At 43.6% G+C, this 20,069-nt stretch overlaps 1 protein-coding gene across 1 annotated transcript; it reads left to right on the top strand.

Annotated features, from left to right (window-relative positions):
* Nucleotides 1-5,223: 5,223 nt before the first annotated feature.
* On the top strand, nucleotides 5,224-7,059 carry LOC123151928 (F-box protein PP2-B10). Its single transcript, XM_044571557.1, has 2 exons — nucleotides 5,224-5,732; nucleotides 6,538-7,059. The coding sequence occupies exons 1-2, from the start codon at nucleotides 5,311-5,313 to the stop codon at nucleotides 6,983-6,985; spliced, it is 870 nt and encodes a 289-aa protein (XP_044427492.1). The 5' UTR covers nucleotides 5,224-5,310; the 3' UTR covers nucleotides 6,986-7,059.
* Nucleotides 7,060-20,069: the final 13,010 nt, after the last annotated feature.

Raw genomic sequence — 20,069 nt, 5'->3', positions numbered from 1 at the left:
AATTTCGCCAGGCTTCCTAATCAACCTTTGCTACTACAGCGATAGAGGAGATGGCTAGCACATAATCTCCAGCGCTCGAGCAGCCAGTGATAGCCAAAACTGCACTGCTCCAATAACTATCTCGCATACTTGAATAGAATCACGACGTACTTGATGATGCAGCAGCGCGAGACAACGACATCCGAAGCGCAGTGGCTCCAGACGGCGGGATCCAGTGTGTGGCGACGCGAGGCAGCAAGATCTGGTGTGCGGCGGCTTGACGAGGGCTGCGGCGCTTGGTCGAGGACGGAAACGGCGGAGGACGGCGGGGCTTGACGAGGGCAGCAGCGGCTGTTGGTCGAGGACGACAGCGACGCTTGGTCGAGGACGACGGTGGCGAAGGACGGCGGGGCTTGACAAGGGCGGCGGCGGCTGTTGGTCGAGGATGGCGGCGGCTTACGAGGGCGGCTGCAGAGTGCTCGGTCAGAAGAGAACGAAAGAGGAGAAGAAAAGTGAAGGAACGCGCCTGCACGCGAGCTACGCTCGATCTCTGTGTTTCCCTCAGCCTGGCTGAGAGGCCCCTTTTGCATCCACTAGGCCAGGCTGAAAAGCCCATGCAGGGTACCAAACAATGAAAATTTGCACGGTGGATGCCAACCACATGCAGCGCAGGGAACCAAACATGCCCCTAGTTTCTTAGGTATTCCACCCTTAAAAGTATAATTAACAAGCATGGTGGAAATTTCAGCTTCCGGTATCTTTTTTTATTAGTAACAATATCTTTCATGTATTTAGTATAAGGATTCATTTTAAGCATATCAGTCAAACGCATATGTAAAAAGATAGGTCAATCTTATCATAACATGAGTACTCAAAATCCTCATCATCTTTGGTGCAATCATTTTAGGAAAGCACTCAAAATCCTCTTATCATAACATTGCCTTTGGTGCAATCATTTCAGCAAAGCGCTCAAAATCCTCATCATCCTTTTTTGGATGGTTTAGGAGGAAAAGGCATGGGTTTCTGAACCCATGGTTCTCTTTCTTTACCGTGCTTCCTAGCAACAAAGTCTCTCTTAGCATAACATTGATTCTTTCATTGTGGGTTATCAAGATCAATAGTAGGTTCAATCTCTACATCATTATCATTACTAGGTTGAGCATCAACATGAACATCATCATTAACATTATCACTAGGTTCATGTTCATTACCAGATTGTGTTTCAGCATTAGAAATAGAGATATCATTAGGATTCTCAGGTGTGTCAATAACAGGTTCACTAGAAGCATGGAAAGTCCTATCAGCTTTCTTTTTCTTCCTTTTAGAAGGACTAGGTGCATCAATAATATTTCTCTGAGAATCTTGCTCAATTCTCTTAGGATGGCCCTCAGGATACAAAGGTTCCTGAGTCATTTTACCACCTCTAGTCATAACTCTAACAGCATTATCATTTTTCTTACTATTCAATTCACTGAGCAAATCATTTTGAGCTTTAAGTACTTGTTCTACTTGAGTGGTAACCATAGAAGCATGTTTACTAATAAGTTTAAGTTCACCTTTAACATTAGCCATATAATCACCCAAGTGTTCAAGCATATCAGCATTGCATTTTCATTCTCTACCAAAATAAGCATTGAAGTTTTCTTGTTTAACCATAAAGTCATTAAACTCATCCAAGCATGGGCTAGCAAACTTAGTAAATGGGATTTCAGCTTTATCACATCTATAGAGAGAATTTACCTTTACTACCCGTGTTGGGTTATCAAGACCATGTATTTCTTCAACAGACGGCAAATTAAGACCATGTATTTCTTCAATAGGAGGTAAATTCTTAACATCTTTAGCTTTAATACCTTTTTCCTTCATAGATTTCTTTGCCTCTTGCATATCTTCAGGACCGAGAAATAGAATACCCATCTTCTTCGGAGTTGGCTTAGGAGTTGGTTTAGGAATTGGATCAAGAAGTGTCCAATTATTTTCATTAGTCAAGATATTATTCAATAGAATTTCAGCTTCATCTAGTGTTCTTTCCCTGAAAACACAACCAGCACAACTATCCAGGTGGTCTTTGAAAGCATCGGTTAGTCCATTATAAAAGATATCAAGTATTCATTTTTCTTAAGAGGATGATTAGGCAAAGCATTAAGTAATTGGAGAAGCCTCCCCCAAGCTTGTGGGAGACTCTCTTCTTCAATTTGCACAAAACCTTAAAGCAGCTTGTTTCTTATGAGCGGGGAAATATTTAGCAGAGAAGTAAGAAATCATATCCTGGGGACTACGCACACAACCAGGATCAAGAGAATTAAACAATATCTTAGCATCACCCTTTAATGAGAACGGAAATATCTTAAGGATATAATAATAGCGAGTTTTCTCATCGTTAGTGAACAGGGTGGCTATATCATTTAATTAAGTAAGATGTGCCACAACAGTTTCAGATTCATAGCCATAGAAAGGATCAGATTCAACTAAAATAATTATCTCAGGATCAACAGAGAAATCATAATCTTTATCAGTAACAAAGATAGGTGAAGTAGCATAAGCAGGATCATATTTCATTCTAGCATTCAAAGTTTTTTGTTTCAGCTTAGCTAATAATTTCTTAATATCACTCCTATCATTGCAAGCAAGAAAATCTCTAGCAGCTTCTTCATCCATAACATAGCCCTCAGGCACAACAGGTAATTCATATCTAGGGGGAGAGTCTTCATCATCACTTTCATCAATATTATCAGTTTTAATAATTTCATTCTCTCTAGCCCTAGCAAGTTGTTTATCAAGAAATTCACCAAGTGGCACAGTAGTATCAAGCATAGAAGTAGTTTCATCATAAGTATCATGCATAGCAGAAGTGGCATCATCAATAACATGCGATATATCAGAATTAATAGCAGAAGAAGGTATAGGTGTCGCAAGCTTACTCAAAACAGAAGGTGAATCAAGTGCAGAGCTAGATGGCAGTTCCTTACCTCCCATCGTAGTTGAGGGATAAATTTTTGTTTTAGCGTCTTTCAAGTTCTTCATAATGATAAGCAGATATAAATCCCAAGTGACTCAAAGAATAGAGCTATGCTCCCCGGCAACGGCGCTAGAAAATAGTCTTGATAACCCACAAGTATAGGGGATCGCAATAGTTTTCGAGGGTAGAGTATTCAACCCAAATTTATTGATTCGACACAAGGGGAGCCAAAGAATATTCTCAAGTATTAGCAGCTGAGTTGTCAATTCAACCACACCTGGAAACTTAATATCTGCAGCAAAGTGTTTAGTAGCAAAGTAATATGATAGTAGTGGTAAAGATAGCAAAAGTACGGTAGCAAAAGTAATGTTTTTGATATTTTGTAGTGATGATAACAATAGCAACGGAAAAGTAAATAAGCGAAGAACAATATATGAAAAGCTCGTAGGCAATGGATCGGTGATGGAGAATTATGCCGGATGCGGTTCATCATGCAACAGTCATAACCTAGGGTGACACAGAACTAACTCCAGTTCATCAATGCAATATAGGCATGTATTCCGAATATAGTCATACGTGCTTATGGAAAAGAACTTGCATGACATCTTTTGTCCTACCCTCCCGTGGCAGCGGGGTCCTAGCGGAAACTAAGGGATATTAAGGCCTCCTTTTAATAAAGTACCGGACCAAAGCATTAACACATAGTGAATACATGAACTCCTCAAACTACGGTCATCACTGGTAAGTATCCCGATTATTGTCACTTCGAGGTTAACGGATCATAACACATAATAGGTGACTATAGACTTGCAAGATAGGATCAAGAACTCTCATATATTGATGAAAACATAATAGGTTCAGATCTGAAATCATGACACTCGGGCCCTAGTGACAAGCATTAAGCATAGCAAAGTCATAACAATATCAATCTCAGAACATAGTGGATACTAGGGATCAAACCCTAACAAAACTAACTCGATTACATGATAAATCTCATCCAACCCATCACCGTCCAACAAGTCTACGATGGAATTACTCACACACGACGGTGAGCATCATGAAATTGATGATGGAGGAAGGTTGATGATGACGATAGCGACGGATTCACTTCTCTGGAGCCCTGAACGGACTCCAGACCAGCCCTCCCGAGAGAGTTTAGGGCTTGGCGGCGGCTCCGTATCGTAAAACGCGATGAATCCTTCTCCCTCGGTTTTTTATCCCCGAAAGTGAATATATGGAGTCCAGGTTGAGGTCGGTGGAGCGTCAGGTGGCCCATGAGGCAGGGGGCGCGCCCCCCACCCTCGTGGACAGGTGGGGCACCCCTGACGTGGATCTTCCTTCCAATATTCATTATATATTCCAAAATAATTCTCCGTTGATTTTCAGGTCATTTCGAGAACTTTTATTTCTGCACAAAAATAACACCATGGCAATTCTGCTGAAAACAACGTCAGTCCTGGTTAGTTACATTCAAATCATGCAAATTAGAGTCCAAAAGAAGGGCAAAAGTGTTTGGAAAAATAGATACGACGAAGACGTATCAGTCCTACCGGGACGGGCGGCCCGCTGTGGGAAGGAGAGGATAAGGGCCGCCGAGGCCCGTATCGCGACTAATGTGGTGGCGCGGGTGGCCGGAAAGGAGGAAGCCATCTGTGCCCGCATTGTGAAGAAACGGCAACAGGGGAACACACACGCCCTCGCCCGTGAGCAAAATCGGGTTGTCCGTGCCATGGCCGGACTAGCATCGAAGGAGGAGAAGGACGACAACGACGGTGACGAGTAGATCTGTCTCAATCCGTACTGCGTCTTCGACTGGTACTTCCGCGAGAAGGACAGCAAAAGCATCGGGAAGGGCAAGGGCAGCCGTGGATGAACTCCACCATAGCCAAACATGATGAGTTTGTATAGTGAGATATGGTAATTGAGGTGTCTGGATGTGAATTGCATTTTTTAAGAAGTATTCGGTTAGTGTCCACGGACCCTTGAGGGGCCGGATTTGCCAAATCCGTTTGTAGATGCTCTTACTCGCATTCTGAGCTTGTACTCGTCTTTCGTCTTGATGAAACATCGTGGAGTACACTTTTGGGATCGAACGGCTGACGAGCCGAATGATTTTATTTTTGTTGCTGACGCATAACGCCCACCTTAAACATTAGGCATTCCATGCTAAGACGAGTAACAGTAAACCGTACGACTACGCTCGCCAAATCAGGTTGGCTGGAGGCAGGAATGTCAAAAAAAAAGGTTGGCTGGAGGCAGTGCTGCCTATAAATAAGCTTTGTTCCCAATTTTCCTGCTGTGAAACAAACTACTATTCGTCTCCGGACAAGCAGCGAAACCCACGTCCGCTGCAGAAACCAAGAAGCTACGGCATGGACACCGCTAGCACGGCGACGGCGGAGGAGGAGGTCACCCGCTTAGAAGACCTCCCGGAGAGCTGCCTGGCACACGTGCTGGCGCTCACCTCCCCGCGCGATGCCTGTCGCTGCGCCGCCGTGTCCCCTTCCTTCCGCGAGGCCGCCGAGTCCGACGCCGTCTGGGATCGCTTCCTCCCGCCCGACTACCGTGCGGTCCTCCTGCGCTGCTGCTCCGGCCGCCCGCCGCCGCTGTCATCCAAGAAGGACGCCTACCTCCGGCTTTCTGACGGCGCCGTCCTGGTCGACGGCGGCGACACGGCGGTGTGGCTGGCGAGGGGAAGCGGCGCCAAGTGCGTGGCGCTGTCAGCCAGGAAGCTGAGCCTGCCGTGGGACGACGGCGAGTTCAGCTGGAGATGGACGCCTCACCCTCGCTCCAGGTATATCCATCATTTCGGGATCCTTGCTCTTCTTTTCTTTAAGCGGATTCTCCCGATTAAAAGTTCCTGCCGGTTACAGATCGATCATGCACCATGCTGTTATCGGTTACTAGTTGTAGATGTGCCCCACGCCATCTTTCTTGTTGTACTATATCTTATCTTGTCGATTTGGGATCCTGTCCAATCGTGTTTCTTTAAACAACATTTTTCGATCTGTCAGTTGCATCACGCTCATGGTTGGCATACGTAATCCCGACAATCACAACACTTTAAGCCACACATACAGAGGACACCATGATTTCGAGAGATGCGAGCTTTGCAAAACAAATAGCAAGCGCGATCCTATCTGATCGGTGCCGGTCGCTACAGCTCACGTCTTCCAGTCTTGCTAGCGTGCCAGCCAAAGCACAAGGGCACAAGAAGTGAGCATCACCTGACCTGACTCTTCTCCCTTTGATTGCTTCCAAGAGAAGACTTGCCGCTCCGCGAAGCTTCGATTCACCGCCACACAGCAGGCACTCCCTCTTCTTGACCGCGCGGCGGAGACCACAGGCGCCGCGTAGATTCAGCCGTGTCAACGTCGGAAAACAGTTCCGAGGTCCGATGGCGACCTCACCCGGTGCTGTCCGCTCAAGCCACGCCACACACAGCGCATAATTAAACAACTCGGCGTTCAGTGATGTATGCATCTGCGAGATCTGCATGGACCGCGCAAATAAATAATTCTCGAGATCTCCTAATCAATTCTCGCACTGTATGATCTACTGATCTGCCTCATCTCTTGCTGGTCGTGCTGATTTCTCAGGTTCGCGGAGGTGGCGCAGCTGGTGCACTGCACCGGCCTGGACATCTACGGCCGGCTGCCGGCCGCCGCGCTGACGCCGGCGACCGACTACGCCGCGTACTTGGTGTTTGACGTGGCGGACGAAGGCCACCGCGGCCTGAGCTTCCCGGACCAGGAGACCACGGTGGCAGTCGGCGGGCGCGCGGCGTCGCGCCACGCCGTGTGCCTTCGCCCCGACGACGACGAGGCGCGCAAGTTCAGGGGCGTGGCCCGTGCGGACGGCGGCGACGACGGGGTGAGGCGGCCGGCGCTGCGTGACGACCGGTGGTCGGAGATTGAGATGGGACGGCTACGTATCGATGACGCCATGGCCGTGAAGGAGGAGGAGGTGATGGTGAGCTTCGAGGTGTTGGAGTGGTACCCCAAGCGCGGGCTTATTGTCGAGGCCGTCGAATTTAGGCCAGTTTGATTATTATTACTAGAAGAACGCCCGTGCGTTGCAACGGGGCCACATTAACTTTAAGAGTTCAATATTACGACATTGGCGACCTTTTTTACCATCAAATTCTCACACACACAGACACACACTCTCCCTCCGTCTTCCTCACTCTCTATCCCCCTCTCCCTCTCTCTCTAACACACACACATATCCATCTTATTGGGTACGGGACCATAATCCATCTATTTCATACATACACGCTAGTGCATAACAATATGGATTATGTGTATTATATTTGCCACCAGAACTGAGGGAATTAATTTCATGTAAATCGACCAGCCACGGCTCCAAGAATACGCGGACGAGGTGGCTCGGGCCGGCGTCGGCGCCGTCCAGCGCGGGCAACGGGCCCGCTTCCAAGTGCACGTGCAATGCATGTCTTCACAAATATTATAACCAGATGTGAGAAATCACATGCATAGAAAAGACATTCTGATAGCAATCCAAATACCATACTCAATTGAATACCTAACCTGGACAATACTCTTATTTCTATGCGCAAAAAAAATGGAATAGCAAAGCTAAGTATGCCTACATACGCTCAGATTATATATAAGAATCTTGCGTGAACAATTGCAACAAAGCACTAAGCAGCGATAAATTTAAATAAAAAACCCATTAACTATGCAGGCAACAGGCTTGTTACAACATAGAGAGATAGGAAAATGTCACCTCCAGTAATGTAGCGCAAAGGAGTGGAACGAAGTATGAATGAGCGGTTGTCTGTTCTTCTCCATGTACATGGATCAGCAGTAGAGGCCAAGTATATAAGTACTTGACCGAACTCCACACTCCACTCTTCGTGTACGGAGAGCCATGTCACCTTCTCGCCGCTGCAGCATGGGAGGACGGCTGGTTCACGTGACCCTCCAGCTGGGGGATCCATGGTGGCTGACCGTCGAGCTCGAGGCAGAGAAGTTGAGGGCAGTAGTGGCGAGATCCATGCCGGCCAACCGGGCGAAGAGGAGGTCATCGGGGAGGGACACATCGGCAAGATCCGGTCACCACGCGACCTGAAGAGCAACAGTGATCTCCACAAGCTGTAGGCCGACGGCGTGCTCCATCCCCTGCGATGGGGTGACCATGGCGGTGGCCACAGCTCCTCATGCTCGCCTCGATCTTGGCGACACACCCTGAGTGTAGGAGGCAGCAACGACCTCGACGAAATCATGGCCTCCATCCCGGAACGCAATCATGTCGCTCTAAATAAATGGATTCAATCATGTGACTCTAATTACTTCGAATTGTTATGTGCACACTAAGCGGGGTGCAGTTAGGAAAAAAATGTTCTCTAATTAAAGTGATTGAGTGATTTAAGGTAAGGTTAATTAATTTAGATTTGATTTTTAGTGATTGTTAGTAAAGTACGATGCGTCTTTAAAATCTTTTATTTGTTTCCTTAAAATATATTATTTGTTTCCTAAAGAAATTTGCAATAATGGAAGATATCGGTTGATTTGGATAAGTTAGTAAATTTAAATCCGTGATTGCGTGCACGTTTGGAAAGTGCTGATCTCCACAAGCTGTAGGCCGACGGCGTGCTCCATCCCCTGCGATGAGGTGACCATGGCGGTGGCCACAGCTCCTTATGCTCGCCTCGATCTCGGCGACACACCCTGAGTGTAGGAGGTAGCAACGACCTCGACGAAATCATGGCCTCCATCCCGGAACGCCATCATGTCGCTCTAAATAAATGGATTCAATCATGTGACTCTAATTACTTCGGATTGTTATGTGCACACTAAGCGAGGTGCAGTTAGGAAAGAAAATGTTTTCTAATTAAAGTGATTGAGTGATTTAAGGTAAGGTTAATTAATTTAGATTTGATTTTTAGTGATTATTAGTAAAGTATGATGTGTCTTTAAAATCTTTTATTTGTTTCCTTAAAATCTATTATTTGTTTCCTAAAGAAATTTGCAATAATGGAAGGTATCGGTTGATTTGGATAAGTTAGTAAATTTAGATCCGTGATTGCATGCACGTTTGGAAAGTCCTGATTTGCAAGGAAAGAGCTGAGGGGTAAATAAACCGGTGAATAAGAAACCATCATCGAAAAAAATCTACGACGGTTAACCTACGGAAAAAAACCGGACGAAAATGGTGGGATGAAAAAAAATCTGGAAGCGAGACTACCAACTGCTCCATTAGGAGTAGAGATTTTTTGTGTAACGCAGGTACAAGGCGTGCCCGACTTTTAACTTGTGGTAATAATGCTCCAAAACACCGCGAAAGATAACAAAGTCTTACATGAAACAACATAAAAAAGGCTGGACCAAATCCAAAGACTAAGGCCAACTCCAACGCACTTGATTTCGCGCCGTCGCATCTATTTGGGTCGAAACGGACAGAAAACATGACCCAACACGCCGACGCAAACTGACGAAAAACTATGAAGATGATCATTTTTATAGGCTGGCATGTGTGCCGGCCGCTGGAGCTCTAGCCGGCATAACTATGCCCACTGGCATGAACTACGGCCGTAGGGCCTAAATTTTAGATTCCATTTCCTTTGCAAAAATTTCAAACGGCCAGGCGAAATGCATCTAGCGGTTGGGTGCACGGCCAACACAGATGTAGAAACAGTTGGACGATGCCCCTTTGCCCGACTCAATGAACAGAGTTAGGACAAAACGACGTTCGTTTGGGGTCGTGCGTTGGAGTTGGCCTAAGGGACATCTCTGAAGCAGACCCTTGAATCGTCTGCCAATGTCCGGACCATGTTGTTTAGATGAAGTTTAGCATCCAACCCACCCCACATCGGCCCGTGAATCAGTCCGCTTGTCTATTTTCTCGCAAACCGGAAGTAAACTAGGGGGTTTTGCGGGAGTCGCGGTAGGGAGATGAAGAAAAGGAGAAATCACATGGCGATGCTGCAACCTGCAAAGGCGGGTGCGTATGACAAGTCGGCCGTTCGTTGACTTAGGCCTTCTCTGGTTTACCGAAATTTTGTAACGATTTTGAAGGGTAGGAATTTTGTAGATTTTTTTTCTCTGGAGGCCTTTGGTTTGTAGAGATGGATTCATAGAAATCATACTTCACATTTCAAAGGAAAAAAACATTAGTCTAGACTTACTTTTTAATCCTATGCTTCAAATGATATCCTTTTGCATGTACGAATTGAGATATATGTCATCTCATTTTCTGTGCCTTTTCTATTCCTACAATATTGTTGTCTATGAATCAAGGAGCCTAGGGTTACTACCGCACACGATAGGATTGAGACCTGGCCAGATGGGCCGTCCCGACCAATCTAAATGGACCAAGCATGGTCCGGCACTCGTGCCACACTCCCTGGCCCAGGCACGACACAACAAGGAAACAGGCCGGCCCATCGGCACATTTAGCCAACGAATACGCCTAACTTTGGGTTGTTTTGGGTCTATTTAAGGGTGTTTTCTATTTGACGCTCGCGAGCGTCGAGGTGTTACGCTTTCGCTGAAGTGCTCGAGAGAGCACCACGAAACGGGCCGGCCCAATTCCAGTGTCAAAGCAGACAAACTGGTTTTGGGAACCTTCTAGAAGGCTCCCTCAACCGATATTTTTTCTGGTTTTTCCCTTTTTGCTGGTTTTCTGGTTTTATTTTTTCTTTTCTTTTTCTTTTTCTTTGTGTTTCTGTTTCTGCTTCTATTTCTTTCTTTTTTTCCCTTTCCTTTTTCATTTTTATTTTATCCTTTGTTTTCAAAAACGTTTTTTTTGTTTATGATTTCGAAAATTGTTCACAGTTTCAAATTTGGTTCATGTTTTAAAAATTTGTTCATAATTCAAAAAATTGTTCATCGTATATCACAAAATTATTCAACATTTGTTAACATTTTGTTTAGCGTATATCACAAAATGTTCAATGTGTATTTAAAATTTGTTCACGTATATTGCACAAAATGTTCAATGTATATTTAAAAGTTGTTCATTGTATATCACAAAAAAAAGTTCAATGTGTTTTAAATATTGTTCGGTGTTTATCACAAAAATGTTCAATGTGTAGTTAAAAGTTGTTCAGTGTATATTACAAAAAGTTCAATATATAGCTAAAATTTGTTCATCCTACATAAAAGAATCAATAAATGTTTGGAATTTCATAATTGTACTCATGTTTTAATAATTGTTCCCGTTTTTAAGAAAATACGTTTTAAAATTTTGTTCTACTTTTGAAATTTGTTCAAGAAAACATTTTTCATTTTTTTGAAGGACAAATTAAAAACGGATGTGCCGGTGCACATAGCACTTTAAGGGTGGCGCCATAATTTAAGACATGCACAGTCCTTAGATGCAGTGGTTTTTTTTGCGGGCAACTCAGAGAGCTTTATTAAGCAAGAGCATTCCTTGGACAGTCTGCCAACAGGCTGGTCACAAGGAAGCTAGGGGTCTCATCGAGCCAACTCCGAGTCACATTCAGAGTGCATGCATGTTTTGCACAAAGATGCGCTGATAAGTTAGCCGGCCTGCTTACATGTTGTATAACAAAAGAAGTGAATAAAGAACTAAACTCTCCTAATTCTAACAAAATCGAAGCCACAATAGAACGAGAATTGTGGCGAGCTTCCCAGAGCTTCACCAGCTCCAGACAGTCAACCTCCATCATCACATGCTGGAAGCCACGTAGAGTAGCAAATCGGACTCCTTCCCGCAGTGAAAACGCCTCAATGATCAGTGGGTCAGACACCCCAATGAAAGGTTTACACCAGGCTCCTAAGAACGTGGAGGGCGAGCGGGCTACCCCACCAGCGCCACCCCGTCCATCTGTGAAATTGAGCGCACCATCTGTATTGATCTTGATGAAGCCCACATCAGGTGGTGCCAACCAAAGTCCGGCAAGGTAGCAGCCGCCTTTCGGGGCAGTTGAAGGAGAGCAATCGCCTCCTTGGTAGATCGGATAGTTGCAGTAGGATCTCGCCCTACCTCTCCATGTTTGATCCGATTCCTAGAATGCCAAATAGACCACATAATGGTTGTAATGTTTGCACGATCATCATCTGAAAACAGTGGGCTGCGTGTGATATCCCGCGCCCATGTCTCCCGCGAGAGAATTGGCAGCCGGAGCTCAAACCATGCCCATGCCTCCTCCCAAAAAGGTGTAGCATGCGAGCAGGATATAAGAGCATGGTACATGTCCTCCTCCCCGGCCAAACAAACTTTGCAGCTACTAGCGTCTGCAATATGACGGTTTTTGAGCGTGTATTCATCTGGAAGAATGCCACGAAGTACTCTCCACCAGAATACTCTTACTTTTGGAATAACATTAAGTTTCCATAAGGCTTTCCACAACTATTTGTCATCCTTTGAGGTCACAGTAGCCGTCCCTTCCTCTAGAGCTAGTCGCTCTTTCTGAGTCACGAGAGCTCGGTATGCCATCTTAACAGTGTAGTTGCCCGATCTATCAAACGCCCATGCATGAAAATCAGGCCCTCCGCCCTGAAGAATAGGAATATTAAGTATAGCAGCTGCATCTGAGGCACCAAACGTTTCCCGAATCAAATCCTGCCGACATGTCCAACTCTCAGAATCGATCAAATCTGATACTTTTTCCACCTGTGAATTTAGTGGTCGTGCTTCTGGAGTCATAGAAATGGTGCTCGGGATCCATTTATCAGTCCAGACTGATATAGTGGAGCCATCCCCCACCCGGGAAATCAACCCAATCTGGAGAGCCTCTCGACCCGCTATGATCGCCTTCCATGTAGCTGAGGCCGACGTGGGTGCTGTGGCCTGCATAAAATCTGATTCTGGAAAATAGTGACCCTTGAGTACCCTTGCACAAAGCGAGTCTGGATTGGCTAAAAAACGCCAACCTTGTTTACCCAGCATAGCTAGGTTAAACTGTTGTAAATCCCTGAAACCCATTCCCCCATTACACTTGGGTGTAGCCAAATCCTTCCAAGACACCCAATGCATAGACTTTTTGTCAAGAGAACTGCTCCAAAAATATTTTGCATAGGAAAAATTATACTCTTACAAACCTTCTTAGTCAGCAGAAAGGTACTCATCGGATAGGTAGGTATAACTTGTACCACTGTCTTTAGCAAGATCTCACGTCCTGCACATGCTAACAGCTTCTCTGACCAACCCTGAATTCTTCCACGAGCTCTCTCACTTAAATGATCAAAAGTACCGCTCGCGATTCGCCCAGCTGTCGTGGGAAGACCCAAATATTTTTCACTAAAGGCCTCAACTTGAATATTCAGAACCGCCTTCATAGAGTGCCTCACAGTATTAGGAGTGTTAGCAGAAAAGAAAATAGAGCTTTTGTCACGATTAACACGCTGACCTGAAGCATCACCATATATCCTGAGAATCTCATTCAGTCTATAGGCACTTTCTGTTTTTGCATTGATGAAAATCAAACTATCATCTGCAAACAGCAAATGTGTTACCCAAGGTGATCGGTAGCTAACACGCAAACCTCGGTCCACTGTACCTCCATCATAGCTCTTGAGCAAAGGAGAAACCTTCCCCACATAGTAGGAACAGATACGGCGAGATCGGATCGCCTTGTCAGAGTCCCTTCGAGGGGGTGAAAAAAGGCAGGAGCTCACCGTTCACCCTGATTGAAAACCGCACAGAAGTCACACACTTCATAATTAATCTGACAAAATCGATGTGGAAACCAAGCTTTGATAGTATCGCTTCCAGATAGTGCCACTCGACACGATCATATGCTTTCATCATATCAAGCTTGACCGCGCAAGAAAACTTTTTTTCCTTTTTTCCTTCTCCTCATAGTATGCACACTCATATGTTACTAGAACATTATCAATGATTAGTCGACCTGGAACAAAGGCACTTTGTTCCTCGCTAACAATCTCGTCCATAATGCATCTTAGTCTGTTAGTGATTGCTTTGGATGCAATTTTATAGAGAACCGGACAAAGTGCAATAGGATGATACTGAGATATGAACTGTGGATGTTTTACCTTGGGTATAAGAGTAATTGATGTGTCATTTAGGCCCGAAGATAATTCTCCACCATTAAGAAATTCCAATACAGCACTCGTGACATCACCACCCAAGAGGGCCCAGTGACTTTGATAGAAGCCTGTTGTATATCCGTCCACACTCGGCGCCTTCGAAGGAGCCATCTGGAAAAGTGCATGATGATGACCCACAAGTATAGGGGATCTATCGTAGTCCTTTCGATAAGTAATAGTGTCGAACCCAACGAGGAGCAGAAGGAAATGATAAGCGGTTTCCAGCAAGGTATTCTCTGCAAGTACTGAAATAAGTGGTAACAGATAGTTTTGTGATAAGATAATTTATAACGAGCAACAAGTAACAAAAGTAAATAAGGTGCAGCAAGGTGGCCCAATCCTTTTTGTAGCAAAGGACAAGCCTGGACAAACTCTTATATGATGTAAAGCACTCCCGAGGACACATGGGAATATCGTCAAGCTAGTTTTCATCACGTTCATATGATTCGCGTTCAGTACTTTGATAATTTGGTATGTGGGTGGACCGGTGCTTGGGTGTTGTCCTTACTTGGACAAGCATCCCACTTATGATTAACCTCTGTTATACGCATCCGCAAATACAACAAAAGTATTAAGGTAAACTTAACCATAGCATGAAACATATGGATCCAAATCATACCCTTACGAAGCAATGCATAAACTAGGGTTTAAACTTCTGTCACTCTAGCAACCCATCATCTACTTATTATCTCCCAATGCCTTCCTCTAGGCCCAAATAATGGTGAAGTGTTATATAGTCGACGTTCACATAACACCACTAGAGGAGAGACAACATACATCTCATCAAAATATCGAACGAATACCAAATTCACATGACTACTAATAGCAAGACTTCTCCCATGTCCTCAGGAACAAAAGTAACTACTCACAAAACATAAACATGTTCATAATCAGAGGGGTATTAATATGCATATAGGATCTGAACATATGATCTTCCACCAATTAAACCCACTAGCATCAACTACAAGGAGTAATTAACACTACTAGCAACCTACTAGCACCAATCCCGGACTTGGAGACAAGAATTGGATACAAGAGATGAACTAGGGTTTTGAGATGAGATGGTGCTGATGAAGATGTTGATGGAGATTGCCCTCTCCTGATGAGATGAGCGTTGGTGATGACGATGGCGATGATTTCCCCCTCCGAGAGGGAAGTTTCCCCGGCAGAACAGCTCTGCCGGAGCCCTAGATTGGATCCGCCAAGGTTCCGCCTCGTGGCGGCGGAGTTTCGTCCGAGAAGATGGCTTATGATTTTTTTCCCATCGAAAGACTCCATATAGCAGAAGATGGCCACCGGAGGGTCACCAGGGGGGCCCACGAGGTAGGGGGCGTGCCGAGGGGGTAGGGCGCGCCCCCCACCCTCGTGGGAAGGGTGTGGCCCCCTGGTGAAGTTCTTGCTCTCAATATTTTTTATATCCGTGAAGTTTCAGGACTTTTGGAGCTGTGCAGAATAGGTCTCTAATATTTGCTCCTTTTCCAGTCCAGAATCCCAGCTGCCGGCATTCTCCCTCTTTATGTAAACCTTGTAAAATAAGAGAGAATGGGCATAAGTATTGTGACATAATGTGTCATAACAGCCCATAATGCAATAAATATCGATATAAAAGCATGATGCAAAATGGACGTATCAACTCCCCCAAGCTTAGACCTCGCTTGTCCTCAAGCGAAAAGCCGAAATCGAAAATTATGTCCACATGTTTAGAGATAAAGGTGTCGATAAAAGTAAAATACGGACATGAGGACATCATGATCATTCTTAGAACAGCAACTTATATAATTCTTGTCATATGATCTCTAATGTTAGAGTAATAATTCAATCACAATATCAAGCATGAATCGTAAACTTTATTGAAAACTAACAAACTACAATCTCAGTCATTGAAGCAATTGCAATTTATCATAACATAGGAAAGAGTCAATGTATAAGAGCTTTTCAGCAAGTCCACATACTCAACTATCATATAATCTTTCACAATTGCTGACACTCACGCAATACTTATGGGTATGGAGTTTTAATCGGACACAGAGAAAGATAGGGGCTTATAGTTTTGCCTCCCAACGTTTTACCTCAAGGGTAATGTCAACAGTAATAGTTCATGAAAACTCACATCCAATTAGCCATATATACCAGGATCTTTCCAACATATTGTGCTTGCCAAAGGATAAAATGTAAAAAGGAAGGGTGAAGATCACCATGACTCTTATGCAATGTAGGAGATAAAAGTAAAAGATAGGCCCTTCGCAGAGGGAAGCAGAGGTTGTCATGCGCTTTTATGGTTGGATGCACAAAATCTTAATGCGAAAGAACGTCACTTTATATTGCCACTTGTGATATGGACCTTTATTATTTAGTCTGTCGCTTTTATTACTTCCATATCACATGATCGTATAAAGCTTATTTCCTCCACACCAATCAAGCATACATATTTAAAGAGCAATTTTTATTGCTTGCACCGATGACAACTTACTTGATGGATCTTACTCAATCCATAGGTAGATATGGTGGACTCTTATGGCAAGACTGGTTTAAGGGTATTTGGAAGCACAAGTAGTATCTCTACTTGGTGCAATGAATTTGGCTAGCACGAGGGGGAAAGGCAAGCTCATCATGTTGGAAGATCCAAGACAATATAATTTATCTCAGATGTAAGAAAACATAACCCATTATGTTGTCTTCCTTGTCCAATGTCAACTTTTTAGCATGTCATATTTTAATGAGTGCTCACAATCATAAAAGATGTCCAAGATAGTATATTTATATGTGAAGACCTCTCTTTATTTATTACTTCCTATTAATTGCAACGATGACCAAAACTATGCTTGTCAACCCTCAACAACTTTTATTCATCATACTCTTTCTATGTGAGCTCATTACTCTCCATAAGAGTCACATGATCTCTTTGTTTCTTTTATTTCTTTCTCTTTTCTTTTATTCATTTAGGATCATGACAAAATAATCAATCCCTTGACTCAACACTAATCTTTATTATATATCTCACGAACTCGATTACATAGAAGGATAATAAAGCAAAACTCACGACTAGATCATACTAAGAACTTTTATTCTACTAGATCAAGATATTACCAAAAGGATCGAACTAAGAAAAATGGTAAAGATAAAAGTGATGGTGATACGATACCGGGGCACTCCCCCAAGCTTGGCAGTTGCCAAGTGGAGTGCCCATACCCAGGTGATTATGTCTCTCTTTTCGGGGATGGTGATGTGATATTCTTGGCGATGATGCCCCTCAAGATACGGTTCTCCTCCTCAAGCTTGTTGACTTGCTGCTTGAGGTCCATTATTTCCTTTCGGAGTTTTCCTGTAACAGCCAAAGCTCCCTGCACCCAAGGGTGCTGCATAGCTGCGGGGGAACCAGTGACACTCTTTTTCATATTGTCATAAGAAAGAAATCTAACATTGGAGGGATAACCGAGTTTGGAATAGCTGAGCTCTGCAGTTCTCCCATTGTGAATCCAGCTTGGAGGCGGGAAGTGACTTCTTGATCCTCTTCCATAGCATCTATCCTCTTCAAATCAGCCTCCATCTCTTCCTCCGTTGCTGGCCCAAAGGGGTCAACATGATTGTTTGTTGTTGATCTCGGTGCCGGATGAGACACCCGGCTCTCCCCGACTGACTCTTGCGAAGACATCCTGCTCTAATCTGCAGCAGCAACCGCTTGAAACACAAACATGAGATAATTGCATGATACGGGAGTCAAAACCTCCGGGAGATTATATAATGAATTTTTACCGACCAAAATACATGGCGTGTACGAAAACGGAGTCCGGAGAGCACACGAGGTGCCCACGAGGTAGGGGGCGCGCCCAGTAGGGTAGGGCGCGCCCTCCACCCTCGTGGAGCCCTCGTGTCCTTCCCGGACTGCTGCTTATTTTTCTATTTTTCTAAATATTCCAAAATGGAGAAATATTGCCTTAAAAACTGTTTTGGAGTCGGTTTACTTACCGTACCACATACCTATTCCTTTTCGGAGTCTGAAACGTTCCGGAAAGTGTCCCTTATGTATTCCTCCGGGGTTACGGTTTCAATAACATTGGTTTCAACATTTATGGGATTACCTGAGATATAATGTTTGATTCTTTGACCGTTCACCACCTTCGGATTTGTGCCTTCGAAGTTGTTGATTTTTATGGCACCGGAACGGTAGACCTCCTCGATAACGTAAGGACCTTCCCATTTAGAGAGAAGTTTTCCTGCAAAAAATCTTAAACGAGAGTTGTATAGCAATACATAATCACCTACATTAAACTCACGCTTTTGTATCCTTTTGTCATGCCATCTTTTAACTTTTTCTTTAAACAACTTGGCATTTTCGTAGGCTTGGGTTCTCCATTCATCAAGTGAGCTAATATCAAATAACCTCTTCTCACCGGCAAGTTTAAAATCATAATTAAGTTCTTTAATAGCCCAATAAGCCTTGTGTTCTAGTTCGAGAGGTAAGTGACATGCTTTTCCATAGACCATTTTATACGGAGACATACCCATAGGATTTTTATATGCAGTTCTATAGGCCCATAATGCATCATCAAGTTTCTTGGACCAATTCTTTCTAGACCTATTAACAGTCTTTTGCAAAATTAATTTGAGTTCTCTATTACTCAATTCTACTTGACCACTAGACTGAGGGTGATAAGGAGATGCAATTCTATGATTAACATCATATTTAGCAAGCATTTTACGGAAAGCACCATGAATAAAATGTGAACCACCATCAGTCATTAAATATCTAGGGACTCCAAATCTTGGAAAAATAACTTCTTTAAGCATTTTAATAGAAGTGTTATGATCAGCACTACTAGTTGGAATAGCTTCTACCCACTTAGTAACGTAATCAACAGCAACTAAAATATGTGTATAACCATTAGAGGAAGGAAAAGGTCCCATATAGTCAAAGCCCCAAACATCAAATGGTTCAATAACAAGTGAATAATTCATAGGCATTTCTTGACGTCTACTAATATTACCAATTCTTTGACATTCATCACAAGATAAGACAAACTTACGGGCATCCTTGAAGAGAGTAGGCCAATAAAAACCAGATTGCAGTACCTTATGTGCAGTTCTATCTCCAGCATGGTGTCCTCCATAAGCTTCGGAGTGACACTTGCGTAGGATCTGTTCCTGTTCATGCTCAGGTACACAACGTCTAATAACACCATCTACTCCTTCTTTATAAAGATGTGGGTCATCCCAAAAGTAATGCCTCAAATCATAGAAGAACTTTTTCTTTTGCTGGTATGTGAAACTAGGTGGTATAAACTTAGCAACAATGTAATTAGCATAATCAGCATACCATGGAGCAGTATGAGAAGCATTTATGACATTTAATTGCTCATCAGGAAAGCTATCATCAATAGGTAGTGGGTCATCAAGCACATTTTCTAACCTAGACAAGTTGTCTGCAACGGGGTTCTCAGCTCCTTTTCTATCAACAATATGCAAATCAAATTCTTGTAGCAAGAGAACCCATCTAATAAGTCTAGGTTTAGCATCTTTCTTTTCCATAAGATATTTAATAGCAGCATGATCAGTGTGAATAGTTACTTTAGAATCAACAATATAAGGTCTAAACTTATCACAAGCAAATACAACTGCTAAGAATTCTTTTTCAGTAGTAGCATAATTTCTTTGAGCATTGTCTAGAGTTTTACTAGCATATTGAATAACATTTAGTTTCTTATCAACTCTTTGTCCTAGAACAGCACCTACAGCATAATCACTAGCATCACACATAATTTCAAAGGGTAAATTCCAATCAGGTGGCTGAACAATAGGTGCAGAGATCAATGCTTTCTTAAGTATTTCAAATGCTTCTACACAATCATCATCAAAAACAAATGGTATATCTTTTTGTAATAAATTAGTCAGAGGCCGAGAGATTTTTGAGAAGTCCTTAATGAACCTCCTATAAAAACCGGCATGACCAAGGAAACTTCTTATACCTTTGATGTCCTTGGGACATGGCATCTTTTCAATAGCATCAACCTTGGCTTTATCAACTTCAATACCTCTTTCAGAAACTTTATGCCCCAAGACAATACCTTCATTAACCATAAAGTGGCACTTTTCCC

Source organism: Triticum aestivum, chromosome 7A, assembly GCF_018294505.1.
Source record: "Triticum aestivum cultivar Chinese Spring chromosome 7A, IWGSC CS RefSeq v2.1, whole genome shotgun sequence".
In the NCBI taxonomy this organism is placed as follows: domain Eukaryota; kingdom Viridiplantae; phylum Streptophyta; class Magnoliopsida; order Poales; family Poaceae; genus Triticum; species Triticum aestivum.
Note: the sequence above shows the minus strand (reverse complement) of the source record. Positions and strands in the feature narration are given on the sequence as shown.